Raw genomic sequence first — 17,316 nt, forward strand, 5'->3', positions numbered from 1 at the left:
CGCTTCATATAAAATCAACTAAAAGTGGATCGACAACGACATGCGTTCACTCCCGACTCCTATAATTTGCACTAGTTCGTGCGGTTAACTTTGTACAAGTAAGTATATTCGCTGCCTTTTTGTTTTTTGTGAAAGCATAAACATGTGATCGAGGTTGTCTGAAATGTTGCTCATGCGGGGATCCATAAAAACAATAGGCAGAAAAGCACGCGTTCGATTGGTTAATTATTTACTTCTTTTTCTCTCCAGAGTGAGAGCGATCTTTGATGGGCTAGATAGCAGCAGCACGTCAAAGCGGGTGAACTACTCTAACAATGCTAATCGCACCAAAAAAATTCGCAAGTCGCAACGAATTATTTAATAAAGGTCTGGACGTAATACTGAGTGACTCTAAGCTCTTAAAAAAGTTTGCACATTTGGCACTTATGTAGGACAACAATTATTGTTGTCTGCTTGTTTCCATTTCTTTTCTTGGAAACATGGCGCTCGCTACTTTCCTGTCGAAAATGCTATAGCATGCTATTAAGGTGCATGCCGTTCATGACCTGGAAGTACCGGGCGCGCAGCGTTTAATATAGGAAATGTGGGCAAGATGGATGGCGATTGTTGTTGTTGCACAATATAAGCCCTAATGGTGGAAGCGTTTTTAAGCGCATATAGAGCGAGACAAAGTAGTTAATCGAAGGGGTGCATTCTCAGCAACAAACGCAAGAATGCAACCTACCCTGAAGCCAAAGAAAGTTTGTGGTCAAAGCAATTGGTCTTTTTACAGTGAAGCTATCTATGGCTAAGATCTGGAAAAGAATGTGTGCGAGATGTTGACAAAAACAAATCATCAGGTGGGCCGACCCTGCCGATAGTGCAGAAAGGGTCCAAGCTCAATGGCACATGCCCCAGCGGGCCCGCTAGTCTAGACGGTGCGCGTCGGAACGTCAGCGTATATGTATGAAGTAAAATAATAATAAGAAGTAAAAAAAGAAGAAATGAAAAAAACAAGCAGAAAGAAGGGACAATATAACGTTGTTCCACAAACCTTAGTTTATAACGATGCGTGTCGAAACGTCAGCGCATATGTGTACAGGAAAAAAATAAAAAACGAGATAATAAATAGAAAACAAATTTAAAAGACTAAACAAAACAACGAAATTCTGTGTTTGTGCCTTCATTAAACGAGTATAGCATAACACCCATATAAAACTTAATGTAGCTATTCAGCAACATAGCTTTGCTGGTCTTCCATATTCACATAGTGGAAGGACTCCGAACTTTTTTGTTTACCTGAAATGTTCAATTAGCCAATGTTCAATAAATTCAAACTCAAACAAAAAGAAACTCAAATTATTTATGAACGATGCTTAAATTTGCGCAATTCTCGTTATCAATGAATAAAGGAACAAAGAAGTGAACGTGGAAGAAAAGACAGCTTGCTGCCAGTGAGAAATAAGCCTATAAACTAATAATAAGCAATAAATTGACCAAACAGTTATCTACCGTGCCCAGGAACAACCGTAAGGTCTCAGTGCTGGCGGAAGCATACATAAAAACAAATCAGTTTGTAAATAAAGCTGTTTTCCTCTATCTATCCAATGATGTAAATATTTTTTTAGAGTCATATGCTTGAACAACAAATTACACATTGAAGAATTTCTTGTTCAGGTTTTTTTTAGAGCCGTATTTCATGCTTTATGTTTTCCATACTCGGACTGCAATTTAACACGAAACTCAGCGATACTTCACAAAAATGAAAGGGTGTTTTTTTGTGACTGCTGACGCACGAGCCTTTCAACTGGTACTTCTATGGAGGGCAAAATGTTTTTGCGAACTCCAGCGACCGCGGGAGCTACTGGTGAATTCATGCCCGACATTTGCACGGCTACGTAAGCGATTTCCTCGTGCGCTGTAGCGAGGTAACCGGGGCACAGTCGAAGCCACTCGCACGCTCAGTCTGCTGTTGCGCAAAAGAGAAACAGACACGAATAGTGTGCAGCTGTTGCGCCTGCGCCCATTTCGCTGCCTTCTCACTCGGTGCCTTTTGCCAGCCGCGCTGTTCCCATGGCTCACGTCGACTTTTGGCTTCATCGCCGATGTTACACGCCGACAGTAGCAACGCTGGGCCTTGCGGCGCTGTTTTCCTTGTGCTTCGGGATGGCGGCCGTCAAACGCTATCCGCTTAAACCCTGCTCAAGTGAGTGCCAGTCGCAGATATAGTAACGCTTAGGGACACTTCCGAACTTCGAGCGATCTTTGTGCTAACCCATACCGTATGTGTAGGGCTTTTAGGGTCTTGCTAGCTTTGGTTGTCTCTTGCATGGCGCGCTTGCGTTCAAGTCGACTTGCCGTTGGCTTAGTTCAGTGTGCTCGGATATCGCATGTCATGTTCCCATCCATTCTTTGCAAGTCTAACAATACCTGTTGCCTCTGGCTCACCCCGTAAGGCGCACTACGTAAGCGAAAGGCGGATTCTGCTGAAGTCAAAACAACACATCGCTGCCTTGTGAAGCATTAGATTAGCATCGCAGATGTATTTCGTATAGCTTAGTACCAATCAGATGAATTTCAAATCATTATGTGTGTTACAGGGTACTTAGGTAAGCTAGAGTAAGCATTAGCCAGCAGAGCTACTAATGCTTAGCCTGTCTGGACTAGACTTCGGGTATGTCGGATCTGTCAATTAAAATTTATTTTCAACATCAATATTGCAAGGGGTGCCCATGGAGAAAGCAGTGCTAGTAGCGGGAGTGATCATGTTAGGAATGCGGTTTAAGAGGAACCTCTAGGTCTGGACCAACACTGATATTTGTGTTGGGATCTCAGTTTGGCGGGGGCAAGGCATAAACGTTTTGACAGCTTGAAAACGGAGTTCACTGGCTTTATTCAAAAGTAAAAGCACGTTTTGTCCAGTGGCAATGGTTGCGCCCCATTCAGGCAGCCGCTTCGCTTACAAGAAAGAGCACGGGGCAATGACCCCCACGGCGAAGCAAACTGGATTTCCGAGAAGCGGGGACAGGAAGTGATGGACGGTCCCTACAAGGGCTCTTCAGTCAGTCGCTACAAGCCCCGCCAAGTCCAAATACACGTGACAGAAACGGCTCTCTGGTGGTCGAAACGGCTGCACTGCGGGTCACTTTGACGGCTTCGCAGGTTTGCCAGCTTTTCGGCCTGCTTCGGACACCTTTGTTGGCCAGACGAAGCGGTCTCTGATAAGCCTCTAGCTGTGTCACTCTGATACCTGTATGGCTTAGCCCGTGCAGGAATCGAATATTGGCCGCCGAAACTGATGGGGCACGAACGGGCGAGGAACTTCCTGCGATTTGTCGCACGTGACTAATAGTGTTGTGTAGGGTAGCGGCAACTCTGCAAGTTGGAGCGACAAGCGTTTTTCCCGCAATTGGCGCAGCTCGAGTAGTTTTGCCGGGCGGCGGCTGGAGCTTGGAAATCCACAAGGCCAGCAGGCAGAACGGCGATCGGCCACAGTTCGTCAGCTGCTTTATTTGCGGTCCCAGGTATATGGAGGATGCCAGTAGAAAATTCGCAAAAAAAGCAAAATTTCCGAAGCTCGCATTGTGAGTACGAAGAACTGTTGTTCTAGAAAACGAAGGTTAATGGCTTGCGGCCGGTGAGGCTGTAACAGCTACAGCCTTCAAGAAAGAAGCGGAAATGGTCGACAGCGCAACAGATGGCGAACATCTCCCTCCTGAAGGTAGTGTAGCCAGCTTGTGTAGGTTTGAGACGCATTGAGAAGAAGCCCAGTGGCCTACAGTTTGTGTCATCGTGCTGCTGCAGTACTGCACCCACTGCCGTAGTCAACACGTCTACAATAAGGCTAGTTGACGCGTCGGGCAACAGATGAATCAGCAACAGTGCAGTCGCCAAGCACATCTTGGCTTCCTGGAAGGTGTGTTCTTGCTCCGAGGACCAGGGAAAGAAAGGCGTATCTTTATGGATTCGGGACGCAGCACGTTGGTAAGCGGTAGAAAAACTTGTTCATAGGATGGTATGAAACGCCTGTGAAAATTTATGAGGCCGAGAAACTCGCGCAGCTTTCAGAAGAAGGATGGGGAGGGGTGAAATGCGATGGTCAATAAATCCAGGGCTTCAACTCCGTGTTCCTCCGGCTGCGCCGTGTTCATCTAGTCGTTCAAGTAGAAGAAGAATGTGTTCATTGTACTCTTCGTCTGCGCGACTTTTCAACGTGAATGACGTCATGGTAGACGAAAATGAGCGAGAGTCCCCGCGTAACCTCATCCATGAAGCTATGAAATGTTTGCACCAGATTCTTTAAGCAGTGGCATAAAAGCTCAAATAGACCAAATGGAGTTGTGATTGCTGTCTTCGGAGTGTCGTTGGGTTCGACAGGAATTTGGTGGTTCGCGCTGATCAAGTCGATCTTGCGGTATATTTTGGTTCCTGCGAGACGGGCACCGAAGTCATGTATGTGGGGAAGGGGATATTGATTCGGGAGTAGTGAAAACACTCGAAGCTCGGCAATCACCACAAGGCCACTAGTCGACACTGTCGTGCTTTCCAACCATATGGAAAGGAGAAGACCACTTGCTGGAGGGAGGGTGAATAACGCCGAGCTGAAGCAATTGGTTTGAACTCACGGCGGACGACTTCCAACCTCCGTCCAGCGAGCCCCCGTGACCGCGCAGCGACAGCTTGGCCAGTGGTGGTGATATCGCGCGTCACCCTGTGTTTCACGGGCAGCGCATAGTTTCGGCGCTCCGTGAGTTGCGAGTATTCGGCAAGTGTCTGGTCGTACGTTGAGACCGGCCGAAACGTACGGATGCCAGATGAAATGAGGGTGGACTGCAGGCCGAGTACATCGAGGTATGTGACGTTATCCTTTTGGCACCGATTGCGAACACTCAGGTTGAATCTAGGTTGAAATGGCTGCGGAAGTCCGCTCTCAGAATGTCAAAGCCGACGTAAGCGATCACAAACGCCTATATGTGCAAGCGCCCGAGTCCGATGTCTAGCGTTATTGCCCGGAGCCCATACGACGTGATAGCAGCGCTGTTCACTGCGTGGAGCGTGGGCGTGGACATGCCGCGTTGGCGATCTGCAGCCGTGGCTGGAACGATAAACAGCTCGGCTCCGGTGTGAACGTCGATGCGAGTGCCGGTGATGTGGCCGACTATACAGGACACGTACCTTGCTCGAGTGCCGATGTCGTGTGCCCCCGTTAGCGACTGGCCGGTGTGTTTTCCGTCCATGAACAGGGCTGAGTGCAGCGACTTGCTTGTTCGTGAAAGCGACGGCGGTACCCGCACAACTGCCGCGACGAGTCTTTAGGTGTGCTGCGAGACTGTGAGGCCGAATGGTTGCGCCGAAGTTGGTAGGCAGCGTTTCCGCCAGCCATCAGCTTCTCTAGTGCACTGGTAAGATAGTCGAGTGTATACTTCAGGAGCGAGAGTCGCTCTCCTGGCTCTGAGACTCTCGCAGCGGTGATAGGCAGCTGTGCCGAAGACGAGCATTTGCATAAGCAATCAACGAGTGCAGCTAGCCAGTCGAGACTTATGTCGTAGGAACCCGCTAGTACCACGCGTGCGGACTGTGCTAGGTGTTTCAAGAACAGCTCGCGCAAAATTGGAAGCTGGCTCTCGTTATCGAAGTGTGCAACCAGTAATTGACGCAACCGGTGCAGCATTTGTGACGGTCGTTGATCACCGAGTTCTTCGGAGAGGAGCTGTTGGAACCTACTTTGTTGCGATGGCTCGAGGCGCTGCAGGACCGTGCGTTTCAGTTCGTCGTATGCGGTGGCCAATGTAGCACCCGCTAGCAAGTCGTCTATGGTATCGGCGATGTCGGAGGGTAGCGCGGCGACAACGTGCGGATACATTGCTGTATGTGAAGTGATGTGACGGAGTTGAAAACGGTCCTCTACTTGCATAAACAAAACTCGACGAATCTTGGGCCACAAGCTGGGAAGCTGCAGCTCTGCGGCGATGACAGGAGACGTAATCGTACTCTGACAGCAGGCGTAGGAGCAGCGTCGTTCGTGGTTTGTGTTCGAAAAAAAAACGTAAATATCCTGTGTCACCACTTGTTGGGAGCTCGGTTTGACGGAGGTGCGGAATAGAGGTTTTGACAGCTTTAGAACGGACAGTCGACTGGCTTTATTCAAAAGCAAAAGCCGGTTCTGCCGAGTAGCAGTGGTGGCGCCCCAATCGGGCAGCCGCTTCGGTTCAAAGAAGGATCAGGGGCCAGTTACCCCCACAGCGAGGCAAACTGGATTTCTGAGAAGAGGGTAAATGATGGGACGGACGGTCCCTGCATTTCTATTCATATGCATCTAAAACGGAGAAGTGCTTTCATGAGACAACCGATGGAACTCTTTGAATTGAATGCGTTGGATCTGAGTTAGCTATAGTCTAATAAATATAGGCCGAAATGTTTAATTTAGGACAGCATTTGTTTTGCCAATTTGCCAAAACCCTGTTGTTTAAAAAAATTGAAGCACGAAGTTTAAAAATCTCCTAACATTGCACCGAAAACATGTATTGAAGTTTTGTGAACTCCACCTGCTGGAGCAACACAAGTGGGCAAATCAGATGTCAGGATTCACAGCTCACCCAAAATAGTTATGTTTACAAGGAAATTTGTTGCCTAAGTTTGGCTTGCAAATTAGGGGTATATTTCAGATTGGTGTATAATGCATCGATTTCGCCAGCTTTAAACCCAATAAATGAGGTTTACAGAATTGTCATGTTGTTTATTTTATTGATAAGTTACAGAGTTATAAATTCGATAAGCCGGTATTATTTTTTTAATTTTCAGTAATTATTCTAAAAACATTTAGTGCATGAGTTGAAAGTCCACTTCCTGCAGGTACTCTCATCTAAGGTATATATTTTTCTTTTTTTTTCTTTTGTGTAATCCTACTCAAACGTCACCGAAACTGATACGCACTGGTTCCCGAGCAGAAAGAACTCCGATACTATTTATTCAGGTAGGAGGTCCCAACGCTTAAGGATTTGCAGTTTCGGTGACTGACTCTGAAAGTTGCAACACGTTGTATCGCATTTCAGTGCATCTTTATATATTTATACCTGCTCTCCTTTTCCTAGCACAAGTTACACAGCTGGTAGCACTTACACTGGCTAACCTCCCTGTAGACTTTGCAACTCAGTTTCCTCCTCTCTCCCGTGGTAGACCTTGCTCGTAATGCACTAACCACATATAAACTGGTGCCATGCTGCTAGGTTTTGATACGGCTGTCAAATACGAGTGTGTCACATATAACTTTGACAGCGAGAGAAGGCCAAGCGAGTGCGTGTTTGAGTGTGCGTATTTTCCGGTATTCGAACTATTCAAACCAGTTAAGCGACGGCGGTACATAGCAGCCGCCCGAATTTCAGGTTTGATGCGAAAGCTTAACCGCAATTTTTTTGTCATGTCTTTAGGCCATATGTTAGGGGTCTCTTACACTATATGTATGAATTCTTAGCGTGCATAGCTTATAGTATGCACACAATCTGGGCACTTTCTTGTGGTTGTGCGAGAACATGCAATGTGCTTTTTCTGCCTGCGTGCGTGTGTGTTTCTGTGTGTTTTCATTCGTTACGTGTTTCGATGCAGCATCCGCAGCGGCCAAGATCCAAAACGTCGTAGTTCAAAGCAAAATGGACCGAGGACAGGCACTGCTTTCCTTCGACGTAATTGTGACGGGACACCTGGATGATCCTAAACTTCGCGTCACGGCGCGTGGGGAAGGCCTGAGTCCTCTCACACCGTGCGTATCAAGTTTCCGTTGAGCCTCGATGGATTTTTTGCCTACGCTAGTGTTACACAGTTTAAGCCGTGTGGCTTTCATCTGTATTTATCGTGCTTTTCTCTTGAAGAAGTCCGAGCATGCGAGAAATTGGCTGATTGCAGCTCCTTCTTATTCTCATTATAGGGATTACGACTTGTGTAAGCTAGTGAGGCAGGGTCCCGAGGGCCCACCCTCAAAACCATGCGACTTCGAGACCGGTGTGTACCACGCCGAAATACAGGTTTCCGGTTACCAAGCGTTCTACTTAACGACAGAGGTAAGCTTTTTCCAGAGGATTTGTTTCCATTTTTCACACTCATCTGCTGAATACTTAAAATGCAAAGCAATGCAAGCGAATCTGAGCGAACCAAAAATGGTAGCAGGTTTTTACATAGTGCACGGATACCTTTATCTTCAAACAGAGTAAATATTCTAGTTACCTAAATATTTTTATACACCCACCTTTTCTTTTTCTCGATTTTTCATGTAAATATTCGTCTGATATTTTAGCTGTCTTACAGACTGCATCTAAAGCACATTTATGGTGTTTGGCTCATTTTCACATGTAATGTTTCCATTTTCAAAGTAAGGTATGGTCTTGCATTAACGGCCAGGCTTGAGCTTTCGAAGCCTATTTCGGTCCGTGTTTCTAATGAGGAGCCTGGTTGTTAGATCCCTCAAAGGAACTTGATGTAGCACTTTTTTTCAAGTACACAGAGCTCGGAGAGTGCGGTGTGGAAAGGAGTAACAGGGAATGCTGTAGGATTGAAGTCTTTATCTTTCATTGACATATACCTATCAAAATGGAATGAAAAACTGTGAACACTTGCGATACGATTACATGGCACGCAAAGACCTGCAATCTCCAGCACGAAATCACCACTGCAGAGCCGTATCGTTTTGGCGTCGGAAGCTGAGTTCGAATACTGATAGCACCTCCTAACATTTTATCTTACCATTTCAAAAACTGTGGTTCATTTTTACATGGCTGCGCACTGAACTTGTATGAAGTACATACAGGCAGCTTTGTTGGCACAGTCTACGCTAATGCACAGCTCAATGCACGCAAAACGATAGTCGGAGTGGTCGGCCTTCCCTTGGTAGCGTGTTTCATTCTGGTGCCCAAGGAACATTTCATTAACGGCTAGTTATAAGTGAGAGGTGTATGATTGCGTTTGCCATCTGACCGTTTTTTTTCCTGCCTCTCGAAGCATGTCCTTTACAATTCACTTTCCGCGATCACTTGTACAGTGATGAAAATCTATTAGTTTCTTCTAATCCATTCGAAAACAAGCCGATCAGTTTCTATTGCTAGACTCTTCTGGTTGTTTTAAATCATCACTTTATTCGCACGTCACTCATCGCCTTCACCTAATATGGCTCCCTCGTTGACTTACAGGGCGGCAAGAGCGACCTGCGCTTTGAAGTCATCGACAACGGAGCAGTCGTGGGATGTAACTCGAATGCTCCGTGACTGTTTAGAGTGGCCTACAATTTTCTGATCAATTATTTGAGTGAACGAAACGACCAATCAGCAGGCACCGGTCAGTGCACGACGTAGGAAGCGCACAATGTTGACGCAGAGTGTCGACGAAAAGGGTTCGTGTTTACCTGCTCTCGGTGTTAGAGAGCGCGGCTCTCCTGATGTGGTCACAAGCTGAGGCAGTAGAATGCAACATAAGAGCGCATGCCAGACTGGCGCTGGTGTTGCGCACCAAATGCATCAATAAAGTCAGTGTTCTTCTCAGTCGTTGTCCGTTGTGACCCTTGTTCACGTGACTCAAGGCTATGGAATATGTCTTCGGAAACGTAACAGCACAAGCGTGGGAAGGGATTTCAGCACAAATGAGTTTAATTATACGTCTCGACTTTTCTCAAATTTTGGGGCCTGTCAGGAATGGTGTGTTCTCAAGTAGAAACAAAGATAGGTTTTGACATGAGGTTCGAAAAAAACTATAACGGGAAACGATCTCCTAGGTAGCCTTCCAACGAAAGCAAAGGTTTGTGTGAACGGACTGTCCAGAGTCATATTTTAGTGTAAAGATTAAAAAAAGGAAAATTGAGCTTGCTGCTTTTGCTGCAACTAGAACAGCGTTCCCAAAGGAATGCTCCAATGGGTAAAATGCGCCAAGCGCCGAACGTGGTGACCACCCTTCGTCAGTGCGACAAAAAGTGCACAAGGGGGGGGGGGGGGGGGGGAGCCAAAAATCTTGTGTATATTCCAAGTTACCAGGAGGGTAAGCTGAAAAACAAATTTATTCGTAAACGTTTAATTCAACGTCTAAATTCGTGTGCTTAGCCTGTATCATGTGATTCTGTCCCTCGATAGCGAAAAGCGACTCGACATTTATTGCGACGGTTCTTGTTATCGAGCCCATGACCACTCTCAACAGAAATATTGCACTCGATCGTGAGGCCACATATGCAGGAGCGCTAATTATCAGTCCCAAGTGCTTGTCGTACTTGCTCACAATGTGTTGTTTCGATGTTGACGACCTGTCTATCAATAAGTGCTAATTCACCATTCAATACTTACAAGGAAGGAGAACATGTCGGCGTGGTCTCTAAGCTGTGCGTCTTGAGGCCTCCCGCGCAGACGCAGTCGTGAAGTCACTGTTTCAGCGCTCTAAGCATGCAATGAAAGAGGTTGCTCATACAGTCAACTCTGACCTTAAGAGCAAGCTTTAGCTCGGGCCCAACACCGATGCGGCCCATTCAAGTACATGTAAGCCGCAAAACTTCTTTGATAAGGTACTCTCTTGGCCGATCTTGATAAAATTTGTTTTATTATAAAGAAAACATTATATTGTTTTGGCTGTTGGAAGCGGAATTTTCGATTAGGGCCACAACGTTTCTTTCCAACTTGCTGAAACTCGGGTAAGCTTGAAAAACGTAGAAGCATGAATTTCACTAATTTGTGACTGCACTGATAACAGCTATCGCAGCTCTGTAAACTGTATCCGTTGGAACATCCAAACTGGACAAACTTAATGTGTAATAATTTAGCTTAGGTTAATTGGTTACAATGTTTACAAGGGCTTTACAAAAGTCCTACTCACTTATCAGTAGTCCATTTAGACATGTATTGTAGGGCATTTTTGTCCGATATAGTTGAACAATCAAGTGCAATTTGCAGAATAGGGATATCGTTTTTGATATCTGAGTTGCGCAGTTTAAATATTCAGTTTCTTTTCTGGAAATTTGCAATTTTCGACAAGCTTTATAAAAAAATTGATGGCGGAAATCAAGAATCATTAGATTTTAAGTTTTGTAATGCAACAAATGTCATTATATTTATTGCAGTGGTTGCCAACAAAAAAAAAACGATTTCGCGGTTCCAGTGCCTTTAAAGCGGAGTCTCCGAGCAAATTCTTCCTCTGAAAGGTAGCTTTAGCTCGGGGTCTCCTACCTCAATGCATCGGAATGCAGGAATTGTTTTTCTCATCAGACACCGTACCGAATTTGATTAGGTGTTTCTCATTTAAAAGTGAAATTTACCACCTAGTGAAAGAAAGGAAGCCGACTTTTTATGAATACCGTTTTTTGTCTATGTTGAAAATCACTGAATAAAAAAACCGAAATTTTACGGTGACAACTCTGCATCTCACAATAAATAAACGATATCACAACCCTTTAAATTGCACTATTGATACTTATAAAGCAGACAAAATATTTCAGAGTGGACTCCGCTTTGAAATATAACCCTAAAAAATCGAACAGGGCTTTCACAAAACCGTTGTAAACATTGTAACTATTTCACATAAGGTCTGAATTCGTTGATAACAATCAATTCGGTTTAAATTATTTAGCAGATGCAAAATACGGAACTGTAATGTTTGTTTTTTGGTGCAGCGTTCAAGGTTTGTAAGCATCGTGGTAGAATTTCATATCGAAACCTACTCATTTTTTTTTCTATTTTCGCAAAAAATTCAAGCACTAAATCCAAATTCTGCTCACAGAGTGAGTATAATCTAACTTTGTCTCTCTAAGGAACAAATTTCATTCAAATCTGTCCAGCAGCTGCCTAATCAAAGCATTTCTAGGTTCTACTTTTATCTGAATAGGGGAACCACAGATGTCCTCGGCAAGTTCGTCTGGATTAAAACGTTGACTCGTCCTAGTAGGTTCGTACTTGGTGAGAACGCAGGCCGAGCGGGACGAAGAGAGCAGAGCACAAAACATGCAGTAGAAGCGCCTTATCTCATGTATTTGATTTCTCCTTTCTTCATGCCAATGCCGTGGCGTACCCGCTTAAAATGTGCAGGCGTAAGGCTACGCAGAACTGCTCTATGCTCCACTCTTTCTTCTACGCCAGATATCATACTGCTCTTAAACTGCATTGTAACAGCAATGCAGCTTTAAATTGCAATGCAGTGGCTTCAAAGAAGTAGCCTTGTACGCGTACGTTCCTTTCAACGTTAAACATGCCTGCAACACCCACACTCGCTCATTTTCGGTGACGCTCCCATCTGGAGTGTTTACTACAGTCGGCGCCGCGGAAACTCTGCGGAGTGACAACAAACCGACCAGCGGCTGTGGCTGCTGACGCACGCAGGACACTCGTTACATGACTTCGCTTCTGTGAAAACATAATGTTTATGTGAACATCGGCGAGCACTCGTACGATCGATCACTTCTGGTGTCAACCAGGAGAATGTTCTGCGCACACGTTCGCCCACAACATGGCGAGGAAAGCAGCCGCTGTAGTCGCTGACATACCAGAAGCGCGTCGCTAAAATTCAGTAAAAGCAAAACGACATGACACAGCTGTGGCTGCAGCGGGAACTTTGCCGCGGCAGCAGGAATATGCTCAGACCTTTTATTTATTATTTATGCTTTTCCCGCATCACAGTGGGCCATGCCGTCGTCTCTGTGAATAGATAAAAGCTGTGTCGCCGTTCCCTACGTTACTTTCTCGCTGCACGCCTCACGAATGGCAATACATAGGCGCTAGGTTCTTGGTAGCGGAATGTGTGACTACGGTTTATAAAACAAACGTTCCTGCCCCTGTTTTCAAAGCTCTCTGCAGTTATATTCGTCTAGTCGTTTTGAAGCGTGGTGGAGCGCTGTGAAGCGCCTCGCAATGTCGTTCAAACGGAGCGCTTCCATCAGTACGGCTCGCTCCCGGCGTGTGAGCGGATCTCAGATAGAACCCTCAGGCTATGCGTCAGTCTTGTCTGTGCGCATTCTAAACAACGTTTGCAATACACTTTCTGGGGTAGGGTTGCTGCTGCGATGTTGCGGAAGTGTGTTTCCGTTTTCCTTTCCTATCTCATGCTGCTCCAAAAAAGCGTTGAACGGAGCCAGCTGCCTCCGGTTTAAATAGCTAACGAACAGCAACGTCGCTTCAATAGGTTGTGGAGGATGAGAATAAGCAGGAGAAGAAATGAATCTTGCAGTGTATGCATGAGGATGATTATGATGTGATCATTTCCTTTGACACGAAGTCATGCCTCATGGGTTCATTCATTTCAACTTTGTGGTGTATGTAAAAGCTTAGATAACGTTATGCACTAAGTCATGCATAAGAGAGTTTTCGAATAGTCTTAAAGCTTACTTTAAACGTAAGCCCTTTGAGAGGTGCTGCACGCCCACGTCACACCTAAGGAGGTCTGAAAAACGACTCACCACACCCTAAAAACTAGCGCTTGAAGTAAGTGTAAGTAAAACTCTTGGTTGGGCTAGTTGGTTCATGCTTGAATTAGTAAAGGCAAGGCGCAGATGACCAGGACTCAAGATGAAACACACGCCGGTCCTGTCACGCAGGTCCTGTCGTTTGTGTTTCATCTTGAGTCCTGGTCTTCTGCGCCTTGCCTTTACGAAGTAAGTTTACTTGAAGCGAAAGCGCATTTCAACGGTTATTGTTGATCAGCGACAGCGAGAGCATAGCCATCACGACAATTTACGCTGAAGCGGGAGCCGCAGATGCTTCCATGTTTGGTAGCACTATATCTTGGTGATTACGTAAGCATTATGTACGTTAAGCTCTCCCAACGGCGTTCTGTCAAAGACAAAAGTTTACCGACTACGCCATCTCAGAAAATGTTGCATTTCCAAGCAGCCTGCAACAGTAGCCTTGCTAAACCGTACGCCACAATCTTGTTCGCATTTACTTGTACATGCTGTAAAGAAGAATACCAGGATGCATTGCGAGTCTGTGGGTATATTCAGCTCTTTCCCAGAAATTGCGGTCTGCAAACATTTGTCGTCGATTGTACGTTAACACAGCCTACGTAAACGACAGAAATGCGATTCCGCTTGGAGCATGTGCAGTGAGGACAACTGTAGTTATTTACGTACGTAATGCGTTTACGTGTCCTAGCAAATGCTTCCATAAAACTGTTTGTTATCCAAAATAGAAAACTTACTGCGTCGCATGTTTTCCCTCCTTTGTGCATCCAGTGTTGTAGTCACTTTTCACCAGTTTCCGCCGCAGATTCAGTTGCTTCTACACAGCTTATATTTTTTAAGTATATTTACGGGTGTTTTGAATGTCCTGGTTGGCTCCAGTAGATTTGTTTCAGTTTCAGAAAAGGCGATTTTGGCAGAATCGTTTGTTTAGATTTCATATAGTTTGTCATCTGAGCCCAATAAATCTTTAACGGCGTGACTGATAAGGACTAAGGACAACTATAATATTCTCATACCTGATCAATTAGTTTTGTTGTTTCTTTATTGTATAGACATTCTTCTGTGAGTTTAGTTATGCGAACATTGTTCTTTTTCTCTCGTCTGTGTCTTTTTTCATTCTTGTGCACCACCCGATTAGAAGGCAAGTACGCTCTTATGGGGCACAGCAGTGAAAACTAGGCACTTCCATTCCAACTGCCTTAAGACGTAGGGCCTCAAAGAGGCTATTTACATTCATATTCACGATTGTATGGAAGTGCATGGAGCACCGTGTTGAAAGTTACGGCGTTTAGAGGTCGGTCGTCGGACTCATTGAACACAGAGGTAGCGGAACATCAGCTCGACTCAGCCTAACGCCAGAAGGCCATATAAGCATCACTGAGCTTTTCGCGATTCACCAGCCTCAGTGAAAGCATATTGGGCTTTCTGCTGCTACTTCTTCGCTCCTCTGTCAAAGCGTGTGAAATAAAGCGGTGTGAAAGAGAACTGTTTCAATACCTCCCTCTCATGATGCGCTCCGGCTGGTGCTGGGCAATTGTAGAAAACCCAAGACGGGACTGAGGGTGCTTCAATAGGGAAATATTTGCAGGCTGCATAAAATATTTTGGGTGGGACAACGTGTGTGTGAGATGTGATCGCAAAGAAAGATGAGGCCGGAACCCCGCACACTTGAGCCCTCACAGGTCTTTTTAATTTCTCTTTAATTTAAATACAGATAAAAGGCCCTCTCTGTGACCGTGAATTCTCCCAACACCGGACTGGGAGAAATTGTTCGGCAAAATAAATAGAAGGCACTCAAACTTGCTCGTAAAATGCATTCTTTTTTTTTATCTCTGTAGGCCGCACCGATCGGACTCAGACTCGTCAAAATTCTACCCAGCCGGGCTGACTCGGGCTCAGACTCACGGGTCGATCATAGTCAGTGAGCTCACTCATTGCGAGGGGGACAAAGTAATAGCTGTATTTATCCTACGCCTTATCTTTCTCCCATTCCTTCTCTTCCCATTTCGTGAGCTCCAAGAAGACAGTAAATGTCTTGTAAGAGTCAATGACCGAGACCGCTGTATGCTCGGTGCAATATGCAAAGGGCCAATGATAAGAGCATTTCGTTCGCGAAGCCCAAGAACTACTGCTACCTTGATGCCACAAGCGCTCTCGGTGAATTTATCGGTGAAGGAACGTGTGCGCCTCCTCACGGCCATCTATTGTGGTGTCTGACGAACTGCCGTCGTGGCGCGTTGCTTCGGAGATGGCCGACGGAGCGCCACGCTAACAGTCGCGGACGCCGTGTTTCTCGTTCGCCGTAGAGCTTGCAGGGGGCGCTAGTCACGCGCATACGGCAACACTTCATATCATTTCCAGTGTGCACTGGCCTCGTCCCTCTACCAGCGACAAATACAAGCCGGACCAGATATGGCTTATTGCCAATTTATGCAGGTCTGGGACATAAAAGCTCCATCGACTCTATTAAAGACGCACATAACACACGCACGGACACGTACGTACTTTTACGCATGACTACATAGGAACATACATTATGTATACACGCATACAGGCTGCCTCCACATCTACAAACAGCAACGCTGAAGTCCCTGTATTCACACTCAAAAAGTTGAATCTGGAGCTATTTTTTCCCACCATTACATCCTCACTTGTGTAAAGCAGAAAGTTGACGGATGATTAGCATCTCTACATTTTTTACCCGCCCTGGTTGCTCAGTGGCTATGGTGTTAGGCTGCTGAGCACGAAGTCGCGGGATCGAATCCCGGCCACGGCGGCCGCATTTCGATGGGGGCGAAATGCGAAAACACCCATGTGCTTAGATTTAGGTGCACGTTAAAGAACCCCAGGTGGTCGAAATATCCGGAGTCCTCCACTACGACGTGCCTCATAATCAGAAAGTGCCTTTGGCGCGTAAAACCCTATAATTATTATTACTCTACATTTTTTCTTTCATACTGACACGTGTACTTCTTTATCTTGCTCCGGTAACAGCTTCTCACCGGCTAACAAAGGTTAAACTTCATCGCTCGACTCGGGAAACGCCAGCAAGTACCGGAAGTTTTTCGAATGTTATCGATAGTTCTAACCGTTGTCTGCTGTCATGGAACCTAGTGTAATCTGACTACATACGCCACGCGAATTGTGTAGTACTTTCCAGAAGGCACGCGGGCACCAGCGATCCCGCTGGAACCTTTCACGAGTCATGTATAAAAGCCGACGTGCTTGATACGCACATCAACTTTTCGTCGATGGCCGACTTCGCTCGCCGCTGTCGTCGTGCTGTAGTATTAAGCCGAGACCACACGTACGCTTGCGGACGCGCGCTAGCTCGCGTCCGCGCGCCTAGCGCCTGCCGCGCCTCGCGAGTAATGGTGGTTTGCATCCACAAAGACGCGCGACAGCGCGCGCTCACTGGGCTCACTCACAGACGCCTCGGCAGGCGCTGCTTCGTACTTTGTTACTGACAGCGTTTCAAGATGCTTCGATATTTATAAACGTAATTGTTATATTTTTATATCTGTTAGATCAGTGCAAAAAGGAAGGAAGAACCACATTCTTGCACGATATAAATCTGCTTCACTGAGAGTTGAACGCTCCGCGCCGTAGCTGCGTAGCCAGGCGCGCCGACGCGAGGCAACCCAAGCGCGCGATAACAGAGAGGAGTTGTTCCCCGAGATCACGCCGCGTTTCGACGCGTACGAGCCATGCTGCACCGTGTGCGCATGCGTGGGCGCGTGAACGCGAGCTTGCGCGCGTCCGCAAGCGTACGTGTGGTCTGGGCTTTACTTGTTTTCCTGGGCACAAGTTCGCCCAATTAATATCTAAATTTGTAACCCACAGTTCTGACACTGCGTCATTCTTCACCGTCGCAACAATGTGACAATATTCACCCTCTCATTCCTCTTTTGTCTGTGCTTTCAAAGAAT

At 46.1% G+C, this 17,316-nt stretch overlaps 1 protein-coding gene across 1 annotated transcript; it reads left to right on the forward strand.

Moving 5' to 3' along the window:
- The first annotated feature begins 1,918 nt into the window (after positions 1-1,918).
- LOC142564811 (uncharacterized) lies at positions 1,919-9,503 on the forward strand. The gene is made up of 4 exons (XM_075675975.1): positions 1,919-2,185; positions 7,582-7,735; positions 7,901-8,033; positions 9,156-9,503. The coding sequence occupies exons 1-4, from the start codon at positions 2,053-2,055 to the stop codon at positions 9,228-9,230; spliced, it is 495 nt and encodes a 164-aa protein (XP_075532090.1). The 5' UTR covers positions 1,919-2,052; the 3' UTR covers positions 9,231-9,503.
- The last annotated feature ends 7,813 nt before the right edge of the window (positions 9,504-17,316 follow it).

Source organism: Dermacentor variabilis, chromosome 11 (genome assembly GCF_050947875.1).
Source record: "Dermacentor variabilis isolate Ectoservices chromosome 11, ASM5094787v1, whole genome shotgun sequence".
Taxonomy (NCBI): Eukaryota; Metazoa; Arthropoda; class Arachnida; order Ixodida; family Ixodidae; genus Dermacentor; species Dermacentor variabilis.

Excerpts from the sequence above, each read along its gene's own strand:
- LOC142564811 (XM_075675975.1), top strand. The coding sequence starts at position 2,053 with ATGGCTCACGTCGACTTTTGGCTTCATCGCCGATGTTACACGCCGACA. Across the intron at positions 7,736-7,900 it reads GGCCTGAGTCCTCTCACACC|GGATTACGACTTGTGTAAGC; the intron begins GTGCGTATCAAG and ends TTCTCATTATAG. Across the intron at positions 8,034-9,155 it reads CGTTCTACTTAACGACAGAG|GGCGGCAAGAGCGACCTGCG; the intron begins GTAAGCTTTTTC and ends GTTGACTTACAG.